This window comes from Rhineura floridana, chromosome 1, assembly GCF_030035675.1.
Source record: "Rhineura floridana isolate rRhiFlo1 chromosome 1, rRhiFlo1.hap2, whole genome shotgun sequence".
Taxonomy (NCBI): domain Eukaryota; kingdom Metazoa; phylum Chordata; class Lepidosauria; order Squamata; family Rhineuridae; genus Rhineura; species Rhineura floridana.
This window is the reverse complement of record NC_084480.1, coordinates 84,092,455-84,119,228: the sequence shown is the minus strand read 5'-3', so window position 1 is coordinate 84,119,228 and position 26,774 is coordinate 84,092,455. Positions and strand designations below refer to the sequence as shown.

The 26,774-nt window shown below is 41.1% G+C and overlaps 1 protein-coding gene across 3 annotated transcripts in view; it reads right to left on the bottom strand.

The window, feature by feature from the left end:
* GRAMD2B (GRAM domain containing 2B) overlaps positions 1-26,774 on the bottom strand; it is a 93,965-nt gene that overhangs the window by 5,801 nt on the left and 61,390 nt on the right. For all 3 annotated transcript variants that reach the window (XM_061625132.1, XM_061625149.1, XM_061625142.1), the window contains exons 2-12: positions 18,205-18,327; positions 16,462-16,549; positions 15,562-15,628; positions 14,988-15,091; positions 12,863-12,958; positions 11,500-11,571; positions 11,328-11,408; positions 9,858-9,969; positions 6,925-7,047; positions 5,524-5,611; positions 4,487-4,591 (exon numbers count right to left, since the gene is read on the bottom strand). In XM_061625132.1, coding sequence (XP_061481116.1) covers positions 4,487-4,591; positions 5,524-5,611; positions 6,925-7,047; positions 9,858-9,969; positions 11,328-11,408; positions 11,500-11,571; positions 12,863-12,958; positions 14,988-15,091; positions 15,562-15,628; positions 16,462-16,549; positions 18,205-18,327 — 1,059 coding nt within the window. The remainder of the gene's footprint in view (positions 1-4,486; positions 4,592-5,523; positions 5,612-6,924; positions 7,048-9,857; positions 9,970-11,327; positions 11,409-11,499; positions 11,572-12,862; positions 12,959-14,987; positions 15,092-15,561; positions 15,629-16,461; positions 16,550-18,204; positions 18,328-26,774) is intronic.

Genomic DNA, 26,774 nt, shown 5'->3' with positions numbered 1-26,774 from the left:
GAAGCATGCCGCCTCTGACTAGGGTGGCACAGCACAGCCATCACGGCTAGTAGCCATTGATAGCCCTGTCCTCCATGAATTTGTCTAATCTTCTTTTAAAGCCGTCCAAGCTGGTGGCCATTACTGCATCTTGTGGGAGCAAATTCCATAGTTTAACTATGCGCTGAGTAAAGAAGTACTTCCTTTTGTCTGTCCTGAATCTTCCAACATTCAGCTTCTTTGAATGTCCACGAGTTCTAGTATTATGAAAGAGGGAGAAGAACTTTTCTCTATCCACTTTCTCAATGCCATGCATAATTTTATACACTTCTATCATGTCTCCTCTGACCCGCCTTTTCTCTAAACTAAAAAGCCCCAAATGCTGCAACCTTTCCTCGTAAGGGAGTCGCTCCATCCCCTTGATCATTCTGGTTGCCATCTTCTGAACCTTTTCCAACTCTATAATATCCTTTTTGAGATGAGGCGACCAGAACTGTACACAGTATTCCAAATGCGGCCGCACCATAGATTTATACAATGGCATTATGATATCAGCTGTTTTATTTTCAATACCTTTCCTAATTATCGCTAGCATGGAATTTGCCTTTTTCACAGCTGCCGCACACTGGGTCGACATTTTCATCGTGCTGTCCACTACAACCCCGAGGTCTCTCTCCTGGTCGGTCACCGCCAGTTCAGACCCCATGAGCGTATATGTGAAATTAAGATTTTTTGCTCCAATATGCATAATTTTACACTTCTTTATATTGAATTGCATTTGCCATTTTCCCGCCCATTCACTCAGTTTGGAGAGATCTTTTTGGAGCTCTTCGCAATCCCTTTTTGTTTTAACAACCCTGAACAATTTAGTGTCATCAGCAAACTTGGCCACTTCACTGCTCACTCCTAATTCTAGGTCATTAATGAACAAGTTGAAAAGTACAGGTCCCAATACCGATCCTTGAGGGACTCCACTTTCTACAGCCCTCCATTGGGAGAACTGTCCGTTTATTCCTACTCTCTGCTTTCTGCTTCTTAACCAATTCCTTATCCACAAGACGACCTCTCCTCTTATTCCATGACTGCTAAGCTTCCTCAGAAGCCTTTGGTGAGGTACCTTGTCAAACGCTTTTTGAAAGTCTAAGTACACTATGTCCACTGGATCACCTCTATCTATATGCTTGTTGACACTCTCAAAGAATTCTAATAGGTTACTGAGACAGGACTTTCCCTTGCAGAAGCCATGCTGGCTCTGCTTCAGCAAGGCTTGTTCTTCTATGTGCTTAGTTAATCTAGCTTTAATAATATTTTCTACCAGTTTTCCAGGGACAGAAGTTAAGCTAACTGGCCTGTAATTTCCAGGATCCCCTCTGGATCCCTTTTTAAAGATTGGCGTTACATTTGCCACTTTCCAGTCCTCAGGCACGGAGGAGGACCCGAGGGACAAGTTACATATTTTAGTTAGCAGATCAGCTATTTCACCTTTGAGTTCTTTGAGAACTCTCGGGTGGATGCCATCCGGGCCCGGTGATTTGTCAGTTTTTATATTGTCCATTAAGCCTAGAACTTCCTCTCTCGTTACCACTATTTGTCTCAGTTCCTCAGAATCCCTTCCTGCAAATGTTAGTTCAGGTTCAGGGATCTGCCCTATATCTTCCACTGTGAAGACAGATGCAAAGAATTCATTTAGCTTCTCTGCAATCTCCTTATCGTTCTTTAGTACACCTTTGACTCCCTTATCATCCAAGGGTCCAATCGCCTCCCTAGATGGTCTCCTGCTTTGAATGTATTTATAGAATTTTTTGTTGTTGGTTTTTATGTTCTTAGCAATGTGCTCCTCAAATTCTTTTTTAGCATCCCTTATTGTCTTCTTGCATTTCTTTTGCCAGAGTTTGTGTTCTTTTTTATTTTCTTCATTCGGACAAGACTTCCATTTTCTGAAGGAAGACTTTTTGCCTCTAAGAGCTTCCTTGACTTTGCTCGTTAACCATGCTGGCATCTTCTTGGCCCTGGCGGTACCTTTTCTGATCTGCGGTATGCACTCCAGTTGAGCTTCTAATATAGTGTTTTGAAACAACTTCCAAGCATTTTCGAGTGATGTGACCCTCTGGACTTTGTTTTTCAGCTTTCTTTTTACCAATCCCCTCATTTTTGTGAAGTTTCCTCTTTTGAAGTCAAATGTGACCGTGTTGGATTTTCTTGGCAATTGGCCATTTACATGTATGTTTAATTTAATAGCACTGTGGTCACTGCTCCCAATCGGTTCAACAACACTTACATCTCTCACCAGGTCCCGGTCCCCACTGAGGATTAAGTCCAGGGTTGCCGTCCCTCTGGTCGGTTCCATGACCAACTGGTCTAGGGAATAGTCATTTAGAATATCTAGAAACTTTGCTTCTTTGTCATGACTGGAACACATATGCGGCCAGTCTATGTCCGGGTAGTTGAAGTCACCCATTACTACCACATTTCCTAGTTTGGATGCTTCCTCAATTTCATATCTCATCTCAAGGTCTCCCTGAGCATTTTGATCAGGGGGACGATAGATCGTTCCCAGTATTAAGTCCCTCCTGGGGCATGGTATCACCACCCACAACGATTCTGTGGAGGAGTCTGCCTCTTTTGGGGTTTCGAGCTTGCTGGATTTAATGCCTTCTTTCACGTATAGAGCGACTCTGCCACCAATACGTCCTTCCCTGTCCTTCCGATATAGTTTATATCCAGGGATAACCGTATCCCACTGGTTTTCTCCATTCCACCAGGTCTCCGTTATGCTCACTATATCAATGCTCTCCTCTAAGACCAAGCACTCCAGTTCTCCCATCTTGGTTCGGAGGCTCCTAGCATTAGCGTACAGGCACTTGTAAGCAGTGTCTCTCTTCAAGTGTCTTTGGCACTTGTGGTTTGGCCTGTGGTAATTTTGCTCTTCTGAATTTATATCCTGTGCCCCTGCTCTCACAATGCCTACTTCTAGGCCTACCCCTTTTAAAATTTCATCATTTCTTTGGTTTTTATCCCAGGGGGGAGGTTTATTCCGAACCGGACCTTTCTCAGCTCCTGTCGGGTTTCCCCCCTCAGTCAGTTTAAAAGCTGCTCTGCTACCTTTTTAATTTTAAGTGCCAGCAGTCTGGTTCCATTCTGGTTCAAGTGGAGCCCGTCCCTTTTGTACAGGCCCGGCTTGTCCCAAAATGTTCCCCAGTGCCTAACAAATCTAAACCCTTCCACCCGACACCATCGTCTCATCCACACATCGAGACTGCAAAGCTGGTCCTGTCTGGCTGGTCCTGCGCGTGGAACCAGTAGCATTTCAGAGAAAGCCACCTTGGAGGTCCTGGCTTTCAGCATCCTACCTAGCAACCTAAATTTTGCTTCCAGGACCTCACGGCTGCATTTCCCCATGTCGTTGGTGCCAACGTGCACCACGACCACTGACTCCTCCCCAGCACTGTCTACCAAACTATCTAAATGACGGGCAATATCCGCAACCTTCGCACCAGGCAGGCAAAACACCTTGCGGTCTACACGCCCTTCACACACCCCACTGTCTACGTTCCTAATGATCGAATCACCCACTACAAGGATCCCTCCACCCCCTGGAGATATATCCTCGGCACGAGAGGATAGCTGCTCATCCCCCAAGGAATGGGTCCCTTCTAAGGGATCGTTTCCCTCTTCCTCAACTGGATGCTCTCCTTCCCCGAGACCATTGTTCTCCATGATAGCAGGAGAGCTATCATCGCTGGAGTGGGACACAGCTATAACGTCCCTGAAGGCCTCCTCCACACACCTCTCTGCCTCTCTCAGCTTTTCCAGGTCTGCCACCTTGGCCTCAAGGAAATGAAGTCGTTCCCGGAGAGCCAGGAGCTCATTGCACCGAGAGCACACCCACGACTTCTGTCCAACAGGCAGATAGTCGTACATGCTGCAGGCGGTGCAAAACACTGGAAAGCCCCCACACGCCTGCTGGCTTCTTACCTGCATAGTTTTGTTTAAGGTTTTTTACGTCAATAGGTTGGAGACTGTGGTTTAGTTGAGGTCAGGGAACAGAAGGGCAGAGTGGGGGGGCCTGGCCTCCTCGCCCTGCTGCCGAACTCGCTCTGCTGCTTAACTCGCCTTGACGCTTTGTCAGCTGGCTGCTGAACTTGCCTTGATGCTTCGTCAGCTGGGGCTCCCTCTAGCTCGTGGAGCCAATTACAGTATGAGGTTTGTCTCTCGATGGAATACATTATTCTATGGAATAGTGAAATACATTATTAATCTGCAAGTGCAATCCTATACATGTCTTCTCAGAAGTAAGCCCCATTAAATTCAATGGAGCTTACTCTCCTGTACATGGGTACAGAATTGCAGATTTAAAATCATTATTTGAAGCAGAGGAGGAACACATAACTCCAGGGGTGAAACTTTATAAATCTGACAGACGATGAAACTAGTAGGCCCAGTGGGATGAATATAATAATTAAAAATGGAAATCTACAGAAGATTCCAACAACAGAAGCATTCTTACTCATGAGTATGTGAATCCACAAAAGGAGCCATGGAACCAAGTTGCTCTTCCAGACTGTAGATTTTGTATCTCATGTAGAATGTAGAAAAAATGAGTATACAAACACTGTAGGAAAGGTGGGGTGAGGACAAAGAATAATAATAATACACATTTAGCCACATGAAATTGTTAGGGATTTAAAACCTCCTCCTAATTAAGCTGATCTATTTCAGTTTAAGATAGCAAAGCTCAAATATGCAAAAGAACTTTCAGAAAATGATGTTGGAAATATTTTTGCTCAAGTGTGCTTTAACAGAAATGATAATATGCATTCTTCAAATAAGGATTTTTTTATGTGGACCTTTGATCATATAAACTCATTCAGATTTTTAACCTTTGGAACAGGGGTAGCCAACATATTGTCCTTCAGAATATATTGTTGGACTACAACTCCCATCAACCCCAGCCAGAACTGCCAATAGTCAAGAATGATGGGAGTTGAAATCCAACAGCTTCAGGAGAACACTATGCTGCCTGTGTCTGATTTAGAGAATATAATGCACTGATCTCTCTACCACCTGCTGTAGCTCGGTTATTGACACATATCACTGCACAGTTGAAATTTATACACTGAGGCTCCACTGTTGCCTGCTACACCAATCCAAATGCCTGTTGCTTGGTTTGTGATATTGCTGGCTGTTCCAATTAACCCACAATTTTTGAAAATATCTATCAATCTTCTTTTAGTTAGCCTCCAGGAGTTTGGCAAAATGCTCTCAGAAAACTACATAAGCCTATTATCCATATAACACAACTCTGAGCAATTTAGAAAGGTCACATTTTTTCTCCCTCCATTTTCTCAGTTGGAAATTTTTACTGTGAAACGTATTCAGATTCTTTATTGGTGTTCAGCTAATAAGGAAAAGGAATGTGTAAGCCATTTATTTAGCCACATGATGTCCAGCTTTCTAAAAACATTCCAGATTTATGTCTGCAATGTTGCCCTGAGTCTTGCTTTCACAGCCTTGTAGTTCAGGGAATGGGTTATACATACTTACAGAATTGCATAAAGAATAAGTATGTGGTTCACAGTCAAAAACTTCTGGTAATTCACTCGGTAGAAGACTCCAAGGACTCTAGGAGAAGCTATGAGAAGAATAAAGTATTGAAAAATCTGAAAATGATATGACCAGACACATTCTGGAAGATTAGAACAGTGAAATGACCAAAGGGTGTAAGTTGACTGTTGGTATTGTTTCCCCACTAATTAAAAATATTACATTAACTCAGGTTATATTCCAAGGCCATTTTATGAAGGTCAATTGGGTTGGTCTATTATGCAATCTAATTACATTTTTAAATCAACTGAGCACATTGTTTAGAGTAATGCCATCAGCACTGGACACCTTTACAGCCAAGGAAGCCTTGATTAAAATCTACAGCTTAAAGATGTAGTTAATAGATTAGTGAGCTCATGTTCTCAGTTATATGGGACTGTAAACTGATACGAATGGGGCAATATTCAGAACAGTGGGGCAAAGATAGGAATTCTAGAAATACACAAGACTTTAATAGTGATACATGATGGAGAATCTGCATAGTGCAAGATCTACTGACATATGCTGGCTCCCAGCTATAAACTAAGGAAAGCATAGTTGAGAGAAAAGTTTCCAATGCATGGGTGATGTCATTGAAACAATCAAACTACAACTAGTCTGTAAACACTTATTAATTCCTTCCTTACTATTCCTACCCACAAAAATTATACTCCCTTTCCCAATGTTCATTCTGACCTTTCTGCTTCATACCTCAGACCCAGCCAGAGACCTTCCTCTTTCAACAAGTCTTTGAAGTAGATACCTTATCCTAGTCTACATCTGTGTTGTTTGTTTTTAAATGGTTTTAAAACATGTTTTATCTCTTTTTGAGTGCTGCCTGGGCTCCATTTGGGAGGAAGGATGGGATATATATATATATATAATAAATGGTAAATTTCTAGAATTTAAACAATAACAGCAGCAGCAGCAACATGTACACCGCCCAGAGAGCCTTCGGGCTTAGGGCGGTATATAAATAAAATAAAATAAAATAAATAAATAAATAAACAACAACAACTAATGTCTCAAAAATGAATTAAGATTAAACAGAACCATGCACATCTCTAGCTGCTAGTTTTGTTTGGCAAACACGTTTCTATGAGTTAGTGCATAATAGGTAGATTCTACAGCAGTTCTCACGCTTCTGCTTGAGCAAGAGATTGCTTCAGTTCTTGCACAAGTAGAAGAACATCTTTGGAATTAATTTCACTTTTCACTCACAAACAGGCAGCCTCTGTTTCTACATATGGAAGGGCATTTCTGGATTCAACCCATTTTTTTAAAATTATTGAAATCAACCCCTCCTGGCTACATCAGCCTACTCCCCAGCACAATCTTCAAATATGGATTTGTTGTATTTACCATTTCTTGGAAGATTCCTGATTATATCATCACACAGACATTTAGACTTAACATCTGTATGGGCTGGATTTGACTCCACCTTGGAGGGTTTTTGATGAGTCTGGGTCTCAACAACATGGTAATCTGTTGGAAGAACAAGAATTTAAAGCTAAAACTAAATGCATGTATAACAGGGATTACAACTTCCAGCAGATGCAGCCAGCATGACCAATCAACAGGCATTATGGGAGTTGTAGTTCAACAACATCTGGAGGGCACCACATTGGCTACCCCTGATGTACAATGTTATGAACAACTTAAGACATTGCATAACACCAAGTGTAATTCAGCTACATTAAAGTTACAATAAATGTAGTCTCATTTCAATAGGATGTCTTGAGTCCATTATATGCTTTTTGTGGCTTTCAGAATCATGGAACAAATGTTTAACAGCCATGTTGACAATATTTTAATACTTCAACACAGGATTCCAAGAGGCAAAAATAGTACATCCAGATTCTGCAAATTTGTGGGGGGTAGGATGAGAGGAAATGGTTAGGGGTGGTAGCTGCACACTGCTGGAGCAAAATATTGACAGGGAATGGGCCGTAACACAGTGGTAGTGCACATGATTTGTATGCAGAAAGTCCCAGGTTCAATCCCTAGCATCTCCAGGTAGGGTTGGAAAAGACCCATCGGAAATCTGGAGATTCACTGCTAGTCATTATATAGATAATACTGAGTTGGTATAAGACAGCTTCCAATGTTCCTAAGAGAGTATGACTATATTAAGAAGGGATACTTTGATTTGGCCTAAGCACTTGCAGAATGAATGTGCAGCCTTAAGATGAGGCATCACACACGCATGTTCCCTCGATGCTATTGAATAGCTAATACTTAACCCACAATGTGATTTTACATAGAGTATGTTGGGACTTCAGCTATGAATTCTCTTGGGCAAGTACCAATCTGTGTCAGACTGAAAGAACGCCCATCACAATACAATAAAAATCAGGCATTATATGGAGAGACTTGAAAGATGTGTTGCCAAAATTACCACTATAAAAAATGTAAAGCTTTTTGCACATCAAAAAGTGCTGTATAAACAATAATCGCATTTCCCACTCTTTGTGTTCTAAATACCTAGACCAGAATTAGGGAACCTTTGGTCCTCCAGATATTGCTGAACTACAACTCCCATTAGCCTTAGCAAGCATGGCCAACACCCAAGGATGATGGGAGTTGTAGTTCAGCAACATCTGGAAAGTTAAAGATTCCTCATACCTTACCTAGTCTGCATTCAGACATGGGGTTTATTGCATTAGTTTAACAGATTAAAATGGTAGTGTTTCTGTCCCAATTTCTAAAATTAAGGAGCCATGACTTTTTAAGCCAATATACCAGCATTTCATGCAACTATCTTTCACACTGCTGCAACAAACAGTGCCTTGTTTTCATAACTCATCCGTTATACACATGCACACTGTAGTTCCCCCATAATTCACTGCTTGAGTTAGTGTCTAGACACATGAGTGCGTGTGGGAAAAGGAGGAAGGGAATGCTGTTATGTGTGCCTATGCCGGAATACCAGTACAATTTTGTCAGGCAAAAAAAATTAGTGCACGCCTAAAGGGTGGGAATGCATTGCATGTCAGGATGCCTGTCACATGAGCAGCTGTGATGGAGGATCCTTCAAGCATCCTGGCCCCCAAGCAACTTAGGTTCTTGAAAATGGAGGAAAAATTGATTTTTTTTCTATATTCACACATACAGGCATTAAAAACAGGCCTGTGTGCAGGAAAAGCAGGAAATGGTCAAGTTCACCTTGCTGTGAATTCCTGAGCTCTTTCTGTGCCAAAACAGGCCAGTGCGTAACTGACAGGTCATTAATTTGGGTATTGTTTTAAGCAATGGGCATCTTTGGGCTTTGGCACGCATTCTTGAGATGTCTCGGTGTGTCATTTTTTTTACTTTTGATAAGTGGAATGCAGCTTTGCAAGAGGTTACTTTTATTCTTGTTAGGCCTCCTCTAGACTGAAACGCAGGCCAGTGTGTTTTGCATGTAATCCTCTCTTTAAGCTATGTATTTTATAATAGAAAATACAAGACAATAAGGAGCCTTATAGCAATGGGGTGTTTCATGAACTTCCAGGTACTCAGCCTTGCATCATGGCATCACTTAAGGAACATGTTGTAATGTCCTAAAGATGTTCCTGGCCAGCTTGGCTGATCAGGAGCCACGATGGAATCGAATGTATGGCACAAAATCATTAGTAACGTAAGACAGGAGAATAGTGATAATATCAGTCGAGGGGACAGATTGACATCAATCTAAGAAGACAACAATAGGATGCGAGCTATCTGCAAAATTATGAATATACATGTATTCATTTTAATAAAATTATCTGATTGGTTGGAAATATTGCAAGAGGGAAGAACTGTTATGTTATGAGGGAAGGAACTTATGTGATTGGTAAACTAATGTCACATGTGTATTCAATACCGTATAAAAGATTTGTGCAAACTGTACCTCATTGCAGTCCTCCTCAGACTTTCTGGGAGGCTAACCCTGCATATGCTTGTAAAGAATAAAGGCCTACCTTTTTGCTTTAAGCCTGTGTCATAAATTACTTAAATGACCCCCAGCAAAGATCCCATAGGAGAAAATAAAAATTCTCCATCAGCTGCAGCTAGCAAAAAACTCCAGTTATTTTCCAGGTTCCCAAGCTTGCATATAGATTATTTCTGGTATTATTTATCATGAAAATTAGCACTAAACATCCTCTAGATTTCAGGAACTAGCCTTTTTGTCATGTGAAAGTCAAATATAATGCACAAATTACCAAGTAAGAAATCATTAGAATAATGGAAAAAAGTGCAGTGTGAAAGTAGCCCTAGACAAAAGGTTGCAGTTTCTGTATCTGGATAGTATAGAAATCGTTTATTATCTAAACCTTGGAAGTGTTCCAGTTCTGGAGTCTGAGAACCAGTGCTGCTGGATTCTTCAATCTCCTGTCTGTGCTGGTGGATGATGCCATCTAATTCAGAAAAGTCTTCATTGAAATCCTGAGGAAAAGATTCACCAGAAATGTTAGTTAAGAATTAATGGTCTATAAGATATTCTGCCCCCACTTCACCACTCTCCTTTCAGTCATGTGGATCAATACCTTCACATTAGTAATAGACATTAAGCGTATATGAAGTAATGTGATGCAGTAGATAGAAAATGGAAGAGTTAGGCTGCAGTTCCATATAGGTCACCAGGTATTCGTCAAGTCAAACTCTCCCAGTCTAATCTAATTTTCAGATAATTTAATTCATCTGGAGATCTTGGAATACAGTGGGAAAAAATTCTGGGGGTTTGAGTAGATGTTACAAATCTTAGGGTTGGCTTAGCATGTCATCCGAACTTGGGCTTGTGGTTAAGTTCTCTTCTCACTAAGCACAAGCCTGGGTTCAGAATACACCAAGGCAAACCTTGGCTCAGCTCAGCTCAGTGCAGCGCAGGAGTAAAAAGGATGAGGGAGAAGCAAAGTGGCTGTCAGTATCTTTCCAAGAGTCCCCACATTGGTGTGGGCCTGGTAAGCCAAAATTTGGCTTACCATGTTGTGTGAACCAGGCCACTGTGAGTGATAAACCATAACCTTCTGTTCATTTTATATGGAGAATGAAAATTTTGAATAAATGTTGCAAATCTAAAGTGTTGAAAATCTAAAGTAACAAGTCTTCAGGTACTTATGTAACTACAGGCTTAAAATCTTGTTGGGCTGGGAAAGGGGCAGAACTAGCTCAAGTATAGTAAATGTGATTCAACTTATTGAAATATATAAACCACTGATAAGCATTTAAGGGAAGTATACAGCAAGGGGCCATCTACATAAGTGTGCAACAGAGGAAAAAAACCTGATCTGCCACATATGAATTCATGAAAAAAGATGCCTGTGTTTTGACTCTGACATCTGAAAGCAAACGTCTGTGTGTGAGCATCTACTTGTCCTTGCAATCAGGACCATTGATTGCGGAGGGGTCTCAGTCATGTGGAAACCTATACATAAGCAGCTGCTCACATGTAGGCTTCTTTTTTCAGAGATCTGTAGAAGTTACTCAAGAAGAGCATTGGAATAGGGCTCTAGTAGTTTGGGAAAACCTGCCTAGTGAGCTTCACAGGTAAGTACTTAGTTAAGCATGTGTTTGCAAGGAGTTTAACATAATAATGACATCATTTACATATATATGCACTCATGTACACACACACACACACACACACACTTATGAAATTGTATATGTAAAACTGGACTGCTTACACACCCTTCAATACTATGTCAACAGAAATCTTTTTACTGAATATTATCTTAGCATATTCCAGTTCCGTATTATCCATAATTAGTTCTTCACTATTAATTTTATTTTTTTTAAAAACATACCAGAGGTAAGGTTGTAGGGCGGTCAGCCCTGAAGCTATTTCCTGGAGAGGAAGGATTGGGACTGTTGCCAACACTCACATCCTGAAAACACATTTTTAAAATGATATAGTTTGATTAGCTACTAATACTAAGGACACATAGAGAGAGACACTTGAAGACAGTTATAACTCACCTCTAGATGCTGACAAACTGATTTCAACAGTTTGTAAGCGGTGTCTCTGGACAGAAAGGAGACGAATATGTACTGAAAAGAAAACCACCATCAATTATTATTTAAAATGGGGGGAGACTGCCAGAGTGTGCATTTTTATTGATTTATATCATGGTTCAACAATTGCTTCTAAGGACCCAATTCATTTAAAAGGGATTGGATGTCATACAACACAGTAAGCTACTTTTTATCATCTATTTTGATAACTTTTGACCAAGATTATGCAAGACTCTCTGGATTGGAATCTTGTATCAAGAGTTCTCTTGTATCAGTACTTGCCCTAGACACTTCACAGTATGCCAAATGGCTTTTTACTAAACTACTTCTCAAAACATCTCAGATATAACTTGGTATCCCCATTTTTTTTCTGGTGCCAGCACTGACTGAATGGCTCTCCCTTCATCTATAAGCCACAACACAGCTCCTGGTAGTTGCACTTCTGTTTTTCATTGTTTATTTCCTTAACCACTGATGTGTAAGCAGCACCTGCTGCTGTCAGTATTAAGCTCCCTCCATAAGTTGACCCACTACCGGCATGGATGCACTCACATATAAACCAGGCCAACAACTAGTTTTCCTAGCGGTATTTTGAGGAGGCAGTGAGGGTGGGAGAAGCTGAAAGTAATAGGCCTCTATCTCTAATGCCACTGATCCAGTTGACATGCTTGCAAGGCTCAAGGCCCAACAATCACTCCACCATATACCCTGCAAACCATCTTAGTTAGACAACTCTCAGATGGCTGGATTTTGCCCAGGGACCACTAGTTGCAAATCCGTGCAAGATAATACCCCAGGAATTACTCTTCCTCCAGCATTGGTTCATTGTCTTCTGAACACTTCTTTTGTGTTAGTGTTCCACATGGTCTCTTGGCAACTGCTACTTGATGTTTCCAGTAATTGGGTTAAAGATGAGTGAAAACATAGGAGGAGTATTCATTTAACAAAATTTAAATACCGATTGATTGTTAAAAAACCCCTCTAAGCAGTCCACAAGAAACATGAAAATTATCAATAAAAACAGTTAAGGATAAGACTAAAAACATTTTTAAAAACAATTAAAACAGCAGTAGTCTAAAAAGAGTTTAAAATATGAGAAGAATTATTCATGTTTTTTTAAATTACTTTAATACAAGTTATATTCTCTTTTCTTTTATGGAGAAATCCAGAGCAATAATAAAAACAAATAAAAAACTATCCAATTTGCAATAAAAACAGGACAGACAATTAACAGAAGCAACAATTAAGGTACAAAGACACAGAAAGAAACAAAACAAAACAGGGAATAAAAAGATGCTAACATGCTTACACTAAAGTGTGAACTTACCCTATCAGAGCTTGTTGTTATAACCAGGGCGTTTGGCACTAGAAGAGCAGTTTTAGTTTTCTTTACCAGTGTCACTGACCGCACAGGTATACTAATCTGAAAAGAGATCATATCAGTCATTAGAGCGTGAAGATGAAAACTTTGCTTCAGTAGCTGTCTTGGTTACTGAGAAATAGCCCATTGTGAGAAAGTCAATTCTTGCACAGACCAGTCACAATGCAGCTTCTGCTTTGTGGACATCTCTTCCTTGTATGCTTTCAGACAAGCCAAAGAATGTCTCCATTTCTATTTAAGTTAGGGTGTGAGGGCCAGTTTATTGACTACCCTGTGCTATGATGGAAATAATAATAATAAAACTCCGTGTTAAATAGATGGCTGTTTTCATAAGGCTTCATTTTCATCTGTATTATAAACAGTAATATTATGAACAGGTTTTGTCATGGGTCGGCCATTTCAGCATCTATCATTTGAAACTATACAGGCAATAATACTTTTAACACATGCTTTATATGAGCCATTACCAACATAGTGCCTTTCAGATATTTTGGACTACCATCAATTCCAGCCAGCATGCCTATTTTAGCTGGGGCTGATGGGACTTGTTGCCCCAAACATTTGGAAGGCACCAGGTTGGCAAGGGCTGCTTTACAAAGTTACAAAGATGCTCAATATTGTGGCATTCAGTTATGACAAAGCCAAAACTTTGAAAATTGAGAATGCATATTAAAAATGTCATTAAAAATGAACTATTAGCAAAAGTCTTGATGTTATACTCTATTCTGAACACTGTGAAATGTTCAGATGACACATTCTAAACACTATGATGCTGCAGGTTATCTGGAGAGGGCTGGGGTGGGGCAGGACAGCGGAAAGGTTGAGGCTCCATGGACACACTAGATGAGCCAATCTGGCACTTCCCCCCGTATATCCACACAGCCCCAACCTCACTGCTGTCCTGCTCCATCCAGATAAGCTGCAGTGAGGCTGGTGTTGGCTGGGTGGCTCCACCCCACTACTCTGGCTGCTACTGGAAGTATCTACACCTCTATTATCCTCCTGACAGTGTTGTGCCTATATAAATAGTCCAGAAATTCCTAGTCATGAAGAAAGTGACTTAGGCTGCAATCCAATACACACTTACCTGGGAGTAAGTCCCACAGAACTCAATGGAGCTTACTTCTAAGTAGACATGTATTGGATTGCACTGTTAAGACTCCAATACTATATGCACTTATCAGGAAGCAAGTCCCACTGAGCTCAAATAGGCTTACTTCTGAGCAGACCTGAATAGGATTGACCTGTCAGGGTACTTTGGATTTTCTGTTACTATTTTCTCCTGGATAAGCAGCTTGCAATTACTTCTTGGTACTGGGCATTCAGAAAAAAACATAAGGCAATCCTAAACATTCTAATCTTCCACCAAAAATGGTGGGACTTATTTCAACTAAACATAGATGGTTTGTGCTATTTAAGTCACAACCTGCTCCACCTCCAATGAAACGTTTGCTTAGCAGGGAAGCAGCCTGCTGATTCCTTAGAATTCAGCTTCTCCAGAGAGACACATCTTGAACTGAAAAGTCTAGCTGAAGTACCAACTCTGTCACAGCAGCAGCTGATCTGTGGTTCATTTTGCAGATCAAATGTCTTGTTAAAAACGGATAAAAGTTACTTATTTTATTTATTATTTGATTTATATCCTGCCCTTCCTTCCAGCAGGAGCCCAGGGTGGCAAACAAAAGCACTAAAAACACTTGAAAACATCATAAAAAGAGACATTAAAATACATTAAAACATAACGACTTTAAAAACAATTTTTAAAAAGCTTTGAAGATTTTTTAAAAAAAGGCTAAAACACATATTGTTAAAAAAAGGTTTAAAAGCATACTAAAAAGCAATTCCAACACAGAAGCAGACTATTATGTCCATTAATAAATTCAACATGATTGCAGCCAGAGCTGTGGAGGTTGAAACCACCAGTTCTTTTCTTATTTCCTAATTCTATGTGTGTCATATTGTTTCCATTAGCATTTGTATCACCATCACCATCACCATCAATATATATTAAAAGAAAGAATCAAGCATGACTTATTGAGTCCAATATATCACAAGACGTGATTTCACTTACTTTAGTGTCTTTGCCGAAGACCTTAGAATGGAAGCAAATCCAGTTCTCCGATATGAATAGCTTCCCCTGGTACAAGATTTCTTTTTGTAATGCGCAGGTAAAATCTAGAAGGGTCACCACGTACCATGTTATCTAACTGTTGCACTTGTGCAATGCTGCAAGCAATGTATTAAATATCCTCTACACATATAGGATAAATTCTTAAATAAAAATACAGTGAATGTAAAGGCTGTTATTCACAGGAACAAAATAACTTTTCAAAAGTCAAATGGTCTTGGATCATATCCTAGTTCTCTCATAATCTGAACTTTGATATTTAAAAAATATATATTCAGTACATGATAGTCATTGAATTCTATCTGGAAAAGCAAGCTTCTTAGCTATGAACCAGAACAAGCTATCAAATACTGAGTATCAAAATTCATGAGCCAACGTCTATAAATTTCTCACTAGTATTGTAACTAGCAATAGAGGTCCTTGCATAATCCTTGTAGCATGCAATATGTTAAAAAAAGGGACAGCATGATAGAAAATCCAATATAACAAAACAAATAAAAGGCAGCCTTCAGCTTACTTTGTCTCAAGGGTTCATCAATTGGGACATCCAGAAACAGCTTATGAAAGTGAGCATTTGCCTTAAACTAGAGAAAACAAGGAAATATGGTTACTGCTGCATTAACATTATCATATATCCCAGCCCATGCCTATCTTACCATTAAGCAACTATGAGCCCTTTCTCTGCATCAAAAGACGGAGGAAACTGGAGTTTATATCACACTGTTCAGGAACAGAAGGGGCAGATTGAGGGCCTGATATTATTGGAAGGGAAGAGAGTCCCAGGCAATAGATCCCAGTGGCAGTGGAAAGTGATTGAGTCAGAAGTCCATATCCAGTATGTCTGAGGGAGAATTATTTTGATACTTTGTCCAAGGCTAGTCCTGATCATAGTTATCTTTCAAGGTCTCCTTTGTACTTTAGCACAGTGATAATACAGCCAACATAAATATACAATATACTTTGCTTAAACTGGATAAAAAGCCTCAACTGTCTTTCTTCTCCATTGTTGAAAAATAGCAAGACAAATGGATGCACCAAAAGATGGTGATTCACTGTTCTTGGGCAATGAGAGTAGATGTGTGCACAAATATATCGTTTAGTCAGTAGGTGTTACTGGACTGACATATCTGGATAGAGATAAGGAATGTCCTCTTGCTGTTCTGTTTTTGTTAGATAGGGACAATAAATTTACTGTCTTCTTGACTGGTGTGTCCTCTAAGCCTGCTATGAAAGTGGGTTAAAAGGTAAAGGATCCCCCTACTACTGGCCCCCTACACTCAGTAGAATGGAGAGGGTGTGGGGAGCACATCACTACTGCTCCATTGTTCCAGTAATTGTGGCTGATCTTTTGCATTTGTTCCCCTACTACAACAGTCTACAATAGCTCAGACCCAGACAAGTAGATACTCCCCAGTACCTGATTTGAGGCACTCTTCTTCCTTTCAAGCTTTGAGTCATTCTTGTCATCTGTTGCCAAGAAGGTATTATCCACAATTGTCTTAGACCTAGAAATATCCCATGCATGACATTAATCGTTACGTTTGTTCTCAAAAGGATATTTTTGTCCTTTTAAAAGCTCACAAACAGCATTTTTGCTGCAGGGAAGAGGAACCTGTGGCCCTCTGGATGTTGCTGAACTTCAGTTCCCATCCTTCCTCAGCACTGGCCATGCTGGCCATCCCTTGCCTTAAAGATCTCAGGAGGAGAGTTTTATGCAGAATCAACTCACTCTTGATAGGAACTCATTCCTGATGGCCTTTTCGTCAAATCACCACATTTTAAGAATAAATCAATCCAGATGTATAGTAGTTAGGTCTGGAACCAGTATGCTTATTTGAAGTTTTCACCTGACTATTGCTAGAAGACCCACTTGCTCACAAGAACTACGTATGTAAATTATGCATTTTAAGGAAGCCATCACAGAAGCACAGTGCATCCCACACTATACTGGAGAGACTGAACATGCTAAGCTCATGACTCAGGGCTTCTAATGGGCAACATATGATCTCAAGTGAATCCTGTTGCTGAACCACAATTAACCGACAATGCCCCCTTATTACCATGCGGGCAATAGGTTTATTTTACCCTGGGTGTTTATCTGAACTGGAGGAGGAGGACACTAGTTGCTCTACCCATCATGGAGGCTCCCCATCAGTGAAAAGAGTGAGGATGAGTGTGTCTGCATGTAGTAAAGAAGAAAGGAAATCTGCATTGGGCTGAGATTCATGTATGTGCAAACTCTGTGATGATCTATGTTGTGAAATGTATACCCAAAGTGTCTGCATGCACAGGAAGAATGGAGTGGACACATACTGTAGGTCCAGCATGGAATCTTGAGTGAGCTTATCATAGGACAAACTGAAGAGCTACCATCCCCACTGAGATTTCAAGCTAAGAATCCCACAACATGATTATCCAAGGAACTGGCAAAACATCAAAACCTAATTCTAGATTTGCATGGCATTATTACTCTGGGTTCCATTTACTTTGACTTTGCAGAATTAACAGTGAGAAGCTGAAGAAGATGATTACATATATGGCTCATTAGGTATTCACATGACACCAATCTCAAACTTGTTTATGTGATCACCCACACCATACATTTAAAGCAACAGTTTACACCTCACAGAACTACAATTCCCAGCATCCTTAACAAAGTACAGTTCCGAGAATTCTTTTAGGGAAGCTATGCATTTCAAATGTGTGCTAAATGTGCTCTGCATGTATGGTGTGGGTGTGACTAGCAAATCAGATGCTTAATAATTGAGAGGAATGGGGGGGGGCGGTGTCTGTGGTATATTAGGAACCCTCCACTGATCTCTGCTACAGTTCATAGCAGGGGCAGGGAATCAGTAGCCCACAGGCCAGATCTGGTAGCCTTCTGGGCCAGCCCACCAACTATCCTGGGCCCCACCTCTCCTTGGCAGTGGTTCAAATGGGACTTCAAAATCAGCATCCTCTGCCTTGGTTGTTGCTGCTGTTGCTATTAACAACTTACTATTACTATTGCTACTACTATCATCATCATCATCATCATCATCATCATTTATTCACCCAGGGTTTCAGGGCAGGTTAGAGCAATTTTAAAAACTGTGCTTTTAACAATTTTCTTTGTACTATCGAAAAATTTCTATAGTACAATGTTTGGATTCTTTATTACCGCGAAGTTGTCACTTTCTTTTGGTCTTCAAAACATTCCAGATCACTAGATGGTATCTGTGACACCCGAGGAGATGGTTTCCCAATCTTTCTTTTTTCTTCGGTTCCATTTTCACTCTCCGAACTGCAGGAAAATGACATTAACTATTAGCCCTAGCAAGAGATAAAGCTACCACACAAATCCTTAAATTCCAAGCTTTTTGCATTTTAAAAGCAAATCTTAAAAAACAAAACCAGTTACTAATGTTGGAGTTGCTTCAGATGTTACTGTGTTGTGAAAAAGTATCTGCCCCCTATCTGATTTTCTGTGTTGTTGCATATTTTTGGCACTGAATGTTGTCAGATCTTGAACCAAAACCTAATAGTAGAGAAAAGGGAACCTGAGTGAACAAACACAAAATTTTGATACTTATGTTATTTATTTATTAAAGAAAATTAAGCAACACCCATTGCCCCTCTGTGAAAAAGTAATTGCCCCCTGTTAACTCAACCCAATTATTATTATTATTAGCTCCAGAAGTTTGAATATCTTGGTAAACAACCAGGCCTGATTTGGGTCAGCCTTGCCCCATATAAGTCTGACTAACTTTGGCCCTTGCCATCAAATTGAATTTGCCAGCACACAGGTTCCAAAGCCACATCCTGACACGATCAAAATAAATTCCTGAACACCTCCAGAAAACAGTTGTTGATGCATATCAGTCTGGAAAGGGTTACAAAGCCATTTCTAAAGCACTGGGGCTCCACCAAACCACAGACAGAGCCATATTGACCAAATGGAGAAGATTTGGGACAGTAGTGAATCTTCCTAAGCGTGGCCGTCCTGCATAAAGTGTGAGTTTGAGGGACAGAACGCAAACTGAATCAAATTTCTCCTCCACAAAACAGAACTCAGAACCTGCTCTGGTGTTTATTATTTTTTTAATGCACAGATACAAGGTGAATCCTATGCACATGCTTGGTATATTTGTTATGTGCCTTCAAGTCGATTATGACTTATGGCGATTACAACTTATGGCAACCCTATGAATCAGCGACCTCCAATAGCATCTGTAATAAAGCACCCTGTTCAAATCTTGTAAGTTCAGGTCTTCAGCTTCCTTTAAGGAATCAATCCATCTCTTGTTTGACCTTCCTCTTTTTCTACTCCCTTTTGTTTTCCCCAGCATTATTGTCTTTTCTAGTGAATCATGTCTTCTCATGATGTGTCCAAAGTATGATAACCTCAGTTTCATCATTTTAGCTTCTAGTGATAGTTCTGGTTTAATTTGCTCTAACACCCAATTATTTGTCTTTTTTGCAGTCCATGGTATCCGCAAAGCTCTCCTCCAACACTATATTTCAAAGGAGCTGATTTTTCTCTTATCTGCTTTTTTTCATTGTCCAACTTTCACATCCATACATAGAGATCGGAAATACCATGGTCTGTATGATCCTGACTTTAGTGTTCAGCGATACATCTTTGCATTTGAGGACCTTTTCTAGTTCTCTCATAGCTGCCCTACCCAGTCCTAGCCTTCTGATTTCTAGACTATTGTCTCCATTTTGGTTAATGACTGTGCCAAGGTATTGATAATCCTTGGAAAATTCAATGTCCTCATTGTCAACTTCAAAGTTACATAAATCTTCTGTTATTACTTTAGTCTTCTTGATGTTCAGCTGTAGTCCTGCTTTTGTGCTTTCCTCTTTAACTTTCATCAGCATTCATTTCAAATCATTACTGGTTTCTGCTAGGAGTATGGTATCATCTGCATATCTTAAATTATTTATTTATTTATTTTATTTAATTTATATACCGCCCTAAGCCAAAGAGGCTCTCTGGGCAGGGTACATAAGAGATAAAACAAGCACAATATATAAATACAATAAGTATAACAAAATCAAAGATCAAAACAAACTTAGTGATTCTCCCTGCAGTTTTCACACCTCCTTCATCTTGGTCCAATCCAGCTTTCCGTATGATGTGTTCTGCACATAGATTAAACAAATAGGGTGATAAAATACACCCATCTCACACCCTTTCCGATGGGGACCCATTCGTTTCCCCCATATTCTGTCCTTACAGTAGCCTCTTGTCCAGAGTATAGGGTGTGCATCAGGACAATCAGATGCTGTGGCACCCCCATTTCTTTTAAGGCATTCCACAGTTTTTCGTGATCTACACAATCAAAGGCTTTGCTGTAATCTATAAAGCACAGGGTGATTTTCTTCTGAAATTCCTTGGTCCGTTCCACTATCCAATGTATGTTTGCGATATGATGTCTGGTGCCTCTTCCCTTTCTAAATTCTGTTTGGACATCTGGCATTTCTCGCTCCATATATGGTAAGATCCTTTGTTGTAGAATCATGAGCATTACTTTATTTGCACAGGATATTAAGGCAATAGTTCGATAATTACTGGATTCCCTGGGATCCCCTTCCTTTGGAATTGGGAAGTATATTGAACGCTTCCAGCCATTGTTTAGCAGGGGCACCCAAGGTGGAATGGTCAAAGCTGAGACACCAGACTAAGAGGCATCCGAACTCAGTCCTTTTGGGACTGAAATGAAAGTGTCACTGTACTGATTGTTGTTGCTGCTGCTATTAACACTATCATCATCATCATCATTTATTGCTTGCCCTTCACCCAGAGAGCCCAGGGCAGGTTACAGCAATTTTAAAATATGGCATTAAAAACAAAAACAACCTAAAATCACAAAATAGGGTGGGTCCTAAAATTATATGTCAGGTGTCAAAGGCCAGGGTAAAGAGATGTGTCTTCACCATTTGCCTAAAACTATGCAGTGAAGTTGCCAGATGCACCTCAGTGGGGAGGCAGTTCCACAGCTTAGGGGCCACCACAGAGAATGCCCTGTCCTGGGCCATCCCCCCAGCTTCTGAGGGTGGAGGAACTACGAAAAGGGCCCCATCTGCTGATCTCAACATCCAATAGGGTCTGTAGAAAAGGAAGCAGTCTTTCATATATTTGAGACCTAAGGGCTTTAAACACAAGTTTAAATGCCTTGAATTGGGCCAGGAAATGAACTGGCAACCAATGCAGCTGTTTTAAAAACAGGGGTTATATGAGATCTAAAGGGAACCCCAGCCAGTAATCAGGCTGCTGCATTTGGGACCAGTTGAATTTTGAGTTGTCTTCAAGGGCAGCACCACAAAGAGCACATTGCAATAATCCAATAGAGCTGCCAATGTCCTCAAAAATACAGTATTAGTTATGTATTTCTTTTATAATCTTTTTTTTTGCAGTAATTTTGCTCTTACAACAGAGGAGCACTCCCAGTTTGTTTTTAGTCCCAAACAGTGGCAGATGGCTAGTTCTAATCTATGTTCATCCAGAGTAATTTGATGATCACCTGCTACCATATTTTAAATTGATGTTACTATACACCTTCCCCACTTCATTTATAGAACACTGTAGTGTGTATGTGTGTGTGTGAGAGAGAAAGAAAGAGACAGGGTGTGGGTTCCACATTCTTCAGCCACCCTGACTATGACTGCAAAAAGCCAGTAGTACACATGTCTATGTTTTTTATTCAGAGTGCAATCCTATACACACTTACCTGAGAACTTATCCCATGGAACTCGGTGGAGCTTATTCTTAGTAAACATACATAGGATTGCACTGTCAATGTGGACATAGAACTGATTATTGTATAGAGGTGGTGGACAAAGGAAAATTGAAGGAAATGATGTGGGGTGTGGAAAGTCTCACTAGTATATAGTGAGAAGCACCCCCTTCTCTATTTTTCCTCTCTCCTTTTTTAAAAATTTCATGTATTGTAGATTGTGAGGATGTTGGGAAAAAGAGAATTTGTTGTGTGTAGAGAGGAGATTGCCTCAAAGGAAACCTGTATCCTCCCCAAATCCCCAATTTTGTATATTGATACATTTGGTATATAACCTGAGTTATTTAATGGACCAGTGATAAAGTGATTTTTAAATATTGGTTTTCTTACAGCAACACACGAACTACAAGTTATGGGCTGTTGTGCATTTTTGGGAAGAGGGAAAAAAGAAAGATATGTAGAATATGTGACTCAGGCAAAGAAATGGCTTGGGCTGACAGAGAGAGACAGAATGAAACATGGGAGTCCTGAAAGTGAGGAGCTACATGGAACTTAATTTTTTTCTTATCTCTATGATATGTGCACCTGACAGTGAAGACTACTCCTGCAGTTAGCTTATATGTGCTACATGCCCACACTGCTGAGGAGGCAGGCTGCAGATGCCACTTTGCACACAGGCAGGAACAGGATAGTCCTGCATGCAACAGCATTTGAAGAGGACAAAGTCCGCTTAGCTCTGGCTCAGAGTATAAATTAGGAAATCATAATATTGTCTGTAATTATTAATACAGCATTAAATTAAAACTTATGTGATGTGCAAAATCAGCCAGATGTCTGCTTTTGAACAGGACTGCACAGAATTTAATATCAATGTACATCTTAGTAGTATCAAGAAATTATATCTGATTTTTTAAAAAATAGAATAGAAAATTCCAATTGTGTCTAATTCAGCAAGCCTAATCATATTTTAATTGGGCATAATCCAACTGAATTCAATGGAACTTATTCCAAAGGAAACATGGAATGGGGCCATTATTGTACAGTACAAAAGACAGAATTTGCCACCCTTTATCTGCTTATTAGTTTTTATCTGGTGTTGCATTGAATTTATGTCACAAACAAGCAGGAATAAACAATGCAATCCTAAGACATTTTGCTGCCCAAAGCAGAGTCCAATAGTACCCCCTCTTGCTGTAGCACTCAGACACCAACTCCTGCTTTCATTTACTGCCCACGCCCCATTGGTGCTGCCTGAAGCAGGTTGCTTCAATCGGCTGCGTGGAAGGGCCAGTGCTGGGACAACAGCCTTAGAAGTCATAGAGCACTACCATACCACAAAGACCTCTGGTTGTACATCTGTAAAGATGGCATTTCAGAGCTCTTTTTGTGAATATTGCCAGTACAAGCAGGATGAAGGTAAAATGCCTTCTGGAAGACAAATAAAGAAGTGTTCTGGGTGTGTTGAAATAAGACAACTTTGTTTTGCTAGTGCAGTGAATAAATATTGTATCTGTCCTGGGCAACATGAGCTGTCCATTGCAATTCCCAGCAAAAGATGAGCGAAGAGAAAGCTACCTCACTAAATCTGCAGCTCATATAAATCACTTTACTAATATGGAGGAAAGAAGCAGATTCAGCTTTAAGTGGAGTTAAGGCAGCAAACAGGTTGATTAGCATTCAAATGTGGTTTGCACAATGCTCAATGCTAATGCATTTATGTCTCATTTCTTTCAAAGGAACTTGCACCCAAAAGTGTGAGCCTTCTTCAACTTTAGATCTCCAGATGTTGTTGGACTACAATGTCCATTATTCCTGACCATTGACTAAGCTTGCTGGGAATTATGGGACTGTAGTCCAACAAAAGTTTGTAGCCCAAGGTAGAATATTGGTTTAGTGATTGGTAAATCACATTGTAAAATGAAGCTTGTTTAATTTTTCTCAGTTAGGACTAAAGCAGGGATTATCAAACCAGTGCCCACAGGCACCTGCGAAGGCCTTAATTGTTGCCTTGAGGAAAGTGCCCCAGACTGAGTTCTCTTTAAAGTAACCCTCTAGCCCTCCTAGAAAAGAAAGTTACAAATCAAAATGTGCAGGTACCCTTCTAAGTGATTTCTATGAAATGAGCCTGGCTGCTCCCACCTGTCAGTATTTTTGCTAAGTCATAGAAAAGTGAGTTGTTTGGACAACAGGAATCACTGGGATGCTAAAGAGCTTCTGTTTTCTCCTCCCCTTTAGTGCACTTTTCCTGCTTCTATTTGAATTTCTAGTAGACCTTGAAATCTCTGTAGTTTGCCCTTCCTTTTTACCTAGCAACCAGGGCACATGTTTCCTATGGTGGTTTAGTTTGAGATGAGGTACTCCCTAAAAGTTATTTTCTGCAAATACTACTACACAGTAAGTGTGGGTGGATAGTAAAGATTTTTTTCCCCAAATGGAAAATGTGAAAACTTTGCAAAGAAGTTTAGGCACATGTCCAGCTGTTCAGGAGCTGATGTCCAGACACTCATTAAGGACCGACCATCCATCCATCCATCCATCCATCCATCCCTCCCTCCCTCCCTCCCTCCCTCCCTCCCTCCCTCCCTCCCTCCCTCCCTCCCTCCCTCCCGTCAGTCAGTCAGTCAGTCAGTCAGTCAGTCAGTCAGTCAGTCAGTCAGTCAGTCAGTCAGTCAGTCAGTCAGTCAGTCAGTCAGTCAGTCAGTCAGTCAGTCAGTCAGTCAGTCGCTCATCTGGCTGGCTGTCCAGCCACTCTGGGCGACGTACAAAATAAAAACATACAAATACATTAAAACATTAAAAATCTCAACAATATAATAAAACCTAACCCACCCCAAAAGCCTGCCTGAAGAGCCAGGTCTTCAAGCCCAGCAGAAGCTCATCATAGAGGGGGCATGGCGGAGATCATTTGGGAGGGAATTCCACAAAGTGGGGGCCACAATTGAAAAAGCCCTCTCCCTAGTCCTCACCAGTCTAGCGGTTTTAACTGGTGGGATAGAGAGAAGGCCTTTTGAGGCCGATCTTGTTGAGCGGCATCCCTGATGATGTTGGAGGCGCTCCTTCAGATAGACTGGGCCGAAACCATATAGGGTTTTAAAGGTCAGAACCAACACTTTGAATTGGGCCCGGAAAACAACTGGTAACCAGTGCAACTCCTTCAGCACTGGAGTGATGTGATCTCGCCGGCGGCTGCCTTTAATCAGGCAAGCCACCGCATTCTGTACCAGTTGCAGCTTCCGGACCGTTTTCAAGGGTAACCCCACGTAGAGCGCATTACAGTAGTCTAGGCGAGAGGAGACCAGGGCATGTACCACAGATGGGAGCAGATGGTTGGGAAGGGAGGGGCGCAGCCTCCGTATCAGATGGAGTTGATACAGAGCTGCCCGGCTCACAGCCGAGACCTGAGCCCAGAATGACGCACAGGCTGCAGACCTGGTCTTTCAGGGGCAATTATATTGAATTGAATTGAATCTTTATTTTTACCCCGCCCTTTTTCCAGACTGGAACTCAGGGCGGCTTACAAACAGAACTACATGTAGTTAAAAACATAGAAAAACATACAATTAAAATACAATTAAACTATTGTACCCCATTGAGCACCAGGTCAACATCCTCCAACCCTCCCTTGTCTCCCACAAACAGTACCTCACTTTTGTCAGGGTTCAGCTTCAATTAATTTGCAGTACAAATGGGATCTATGTCTACATCAGAAGCTTTGGTTTTTGATTGGCATTGGAAAAAAAAGGGTTCTGTATCTTCACAAGGGACCAGCATGGCATAGATAACTTCCCAAGAAAAACACCCTTCAGCTCCAGTAGAGTGGGCAGCCCCCGCTGCTGCTGCTGCTGCTGCAAAACCTCAACAACAACAACATGGAAAGCACCAACTGGCAGTCCTTCCACCCCACCCTGCGAGACAGGAATGAGCTCATTGTCGCGCTGGCGTGTGGGGGAGAGAAAGAGCACTCCTTGCCACTGTTTCCTGGTGCAGGGTCTCCTGCTCAACAACAGCCGCAGTTGCCATGTCCTCCTCCTCCTCCAGGCAAGGCCCAAGTCCTCGCCGCTGCTTCTTGGCGCGGGGCCTCCTGTTCAACAACAGCCCGGTGTGGGGCCTACTGTGTGGGGCCTCGTGGCACGGGGCCTCCTGCTCAACAACAGCCCAGTGTGGGGGCCTCCTGGCGCGGGGGCCTCCTGGCCAACAACAGCCTGGCGTGGGGCCTTTTGTGCAGTGCCTCCTGGCGTGGGGCCTCCTGCTCAACAGCCACCGCCACATCCTTCTCCTCCTCCTGCTCCAGGCAAGGCCCAGGTCCCTGAGCCCTAGCTCCCGTAGCCGCCCCTGACATAAACCAGCAGCAGCAGCAGCAGCAGCAGCAGAAGCCCAGGGAGTAGCAGCTGAGCGAGCCCGAGGACATGGAGAGGAACACAACACTGAAACAGCTTTGCAAATGCCTGTCGCCCTTCTGCCTCTCGGGAGCTGCCACCCCCAGTAACACCACCTCCTCTTTCTTGGCCGTGCCGATAATGATAATGTTATTTGTTATTTAATTTTATTTGTTATTATGTTATTTGTTATTTAATTTTTGTAAATTGTATTGCTTTTATTGTATTTTTATTGTATTTTTATATTGTATTTTTATACCTGTGTTTATTTTTCTTTGTAAGCCACTTTGAGGGCCTTTGGCTGAAAGGCGGGGTATAAATAAAATTTAATAATAAAATAATAATAGTAAACATGAGATTGTGCTGGGGCTGGGGAGAGAAGACGTAATGACTGTACTGTAATTTTGTGTCAAGCCACTCCCCATAGTAGCTATTTTGTTACTGGCACCCTCAGTGCTCTCTCAAAATTTGAAATGTGCCTTCCCAGTCCAGAAATGTTGGTGACCCCCTAAATTAAAAGAACATTGGTAAGTTCTGCTGACTGAAGATTTTCAAATGGCTGTTTTTTTCACAGTATGGGCTGTTTGCTCAATAGGGATAAAAAATTCAAACAACCACCCATTCCTCTCTTC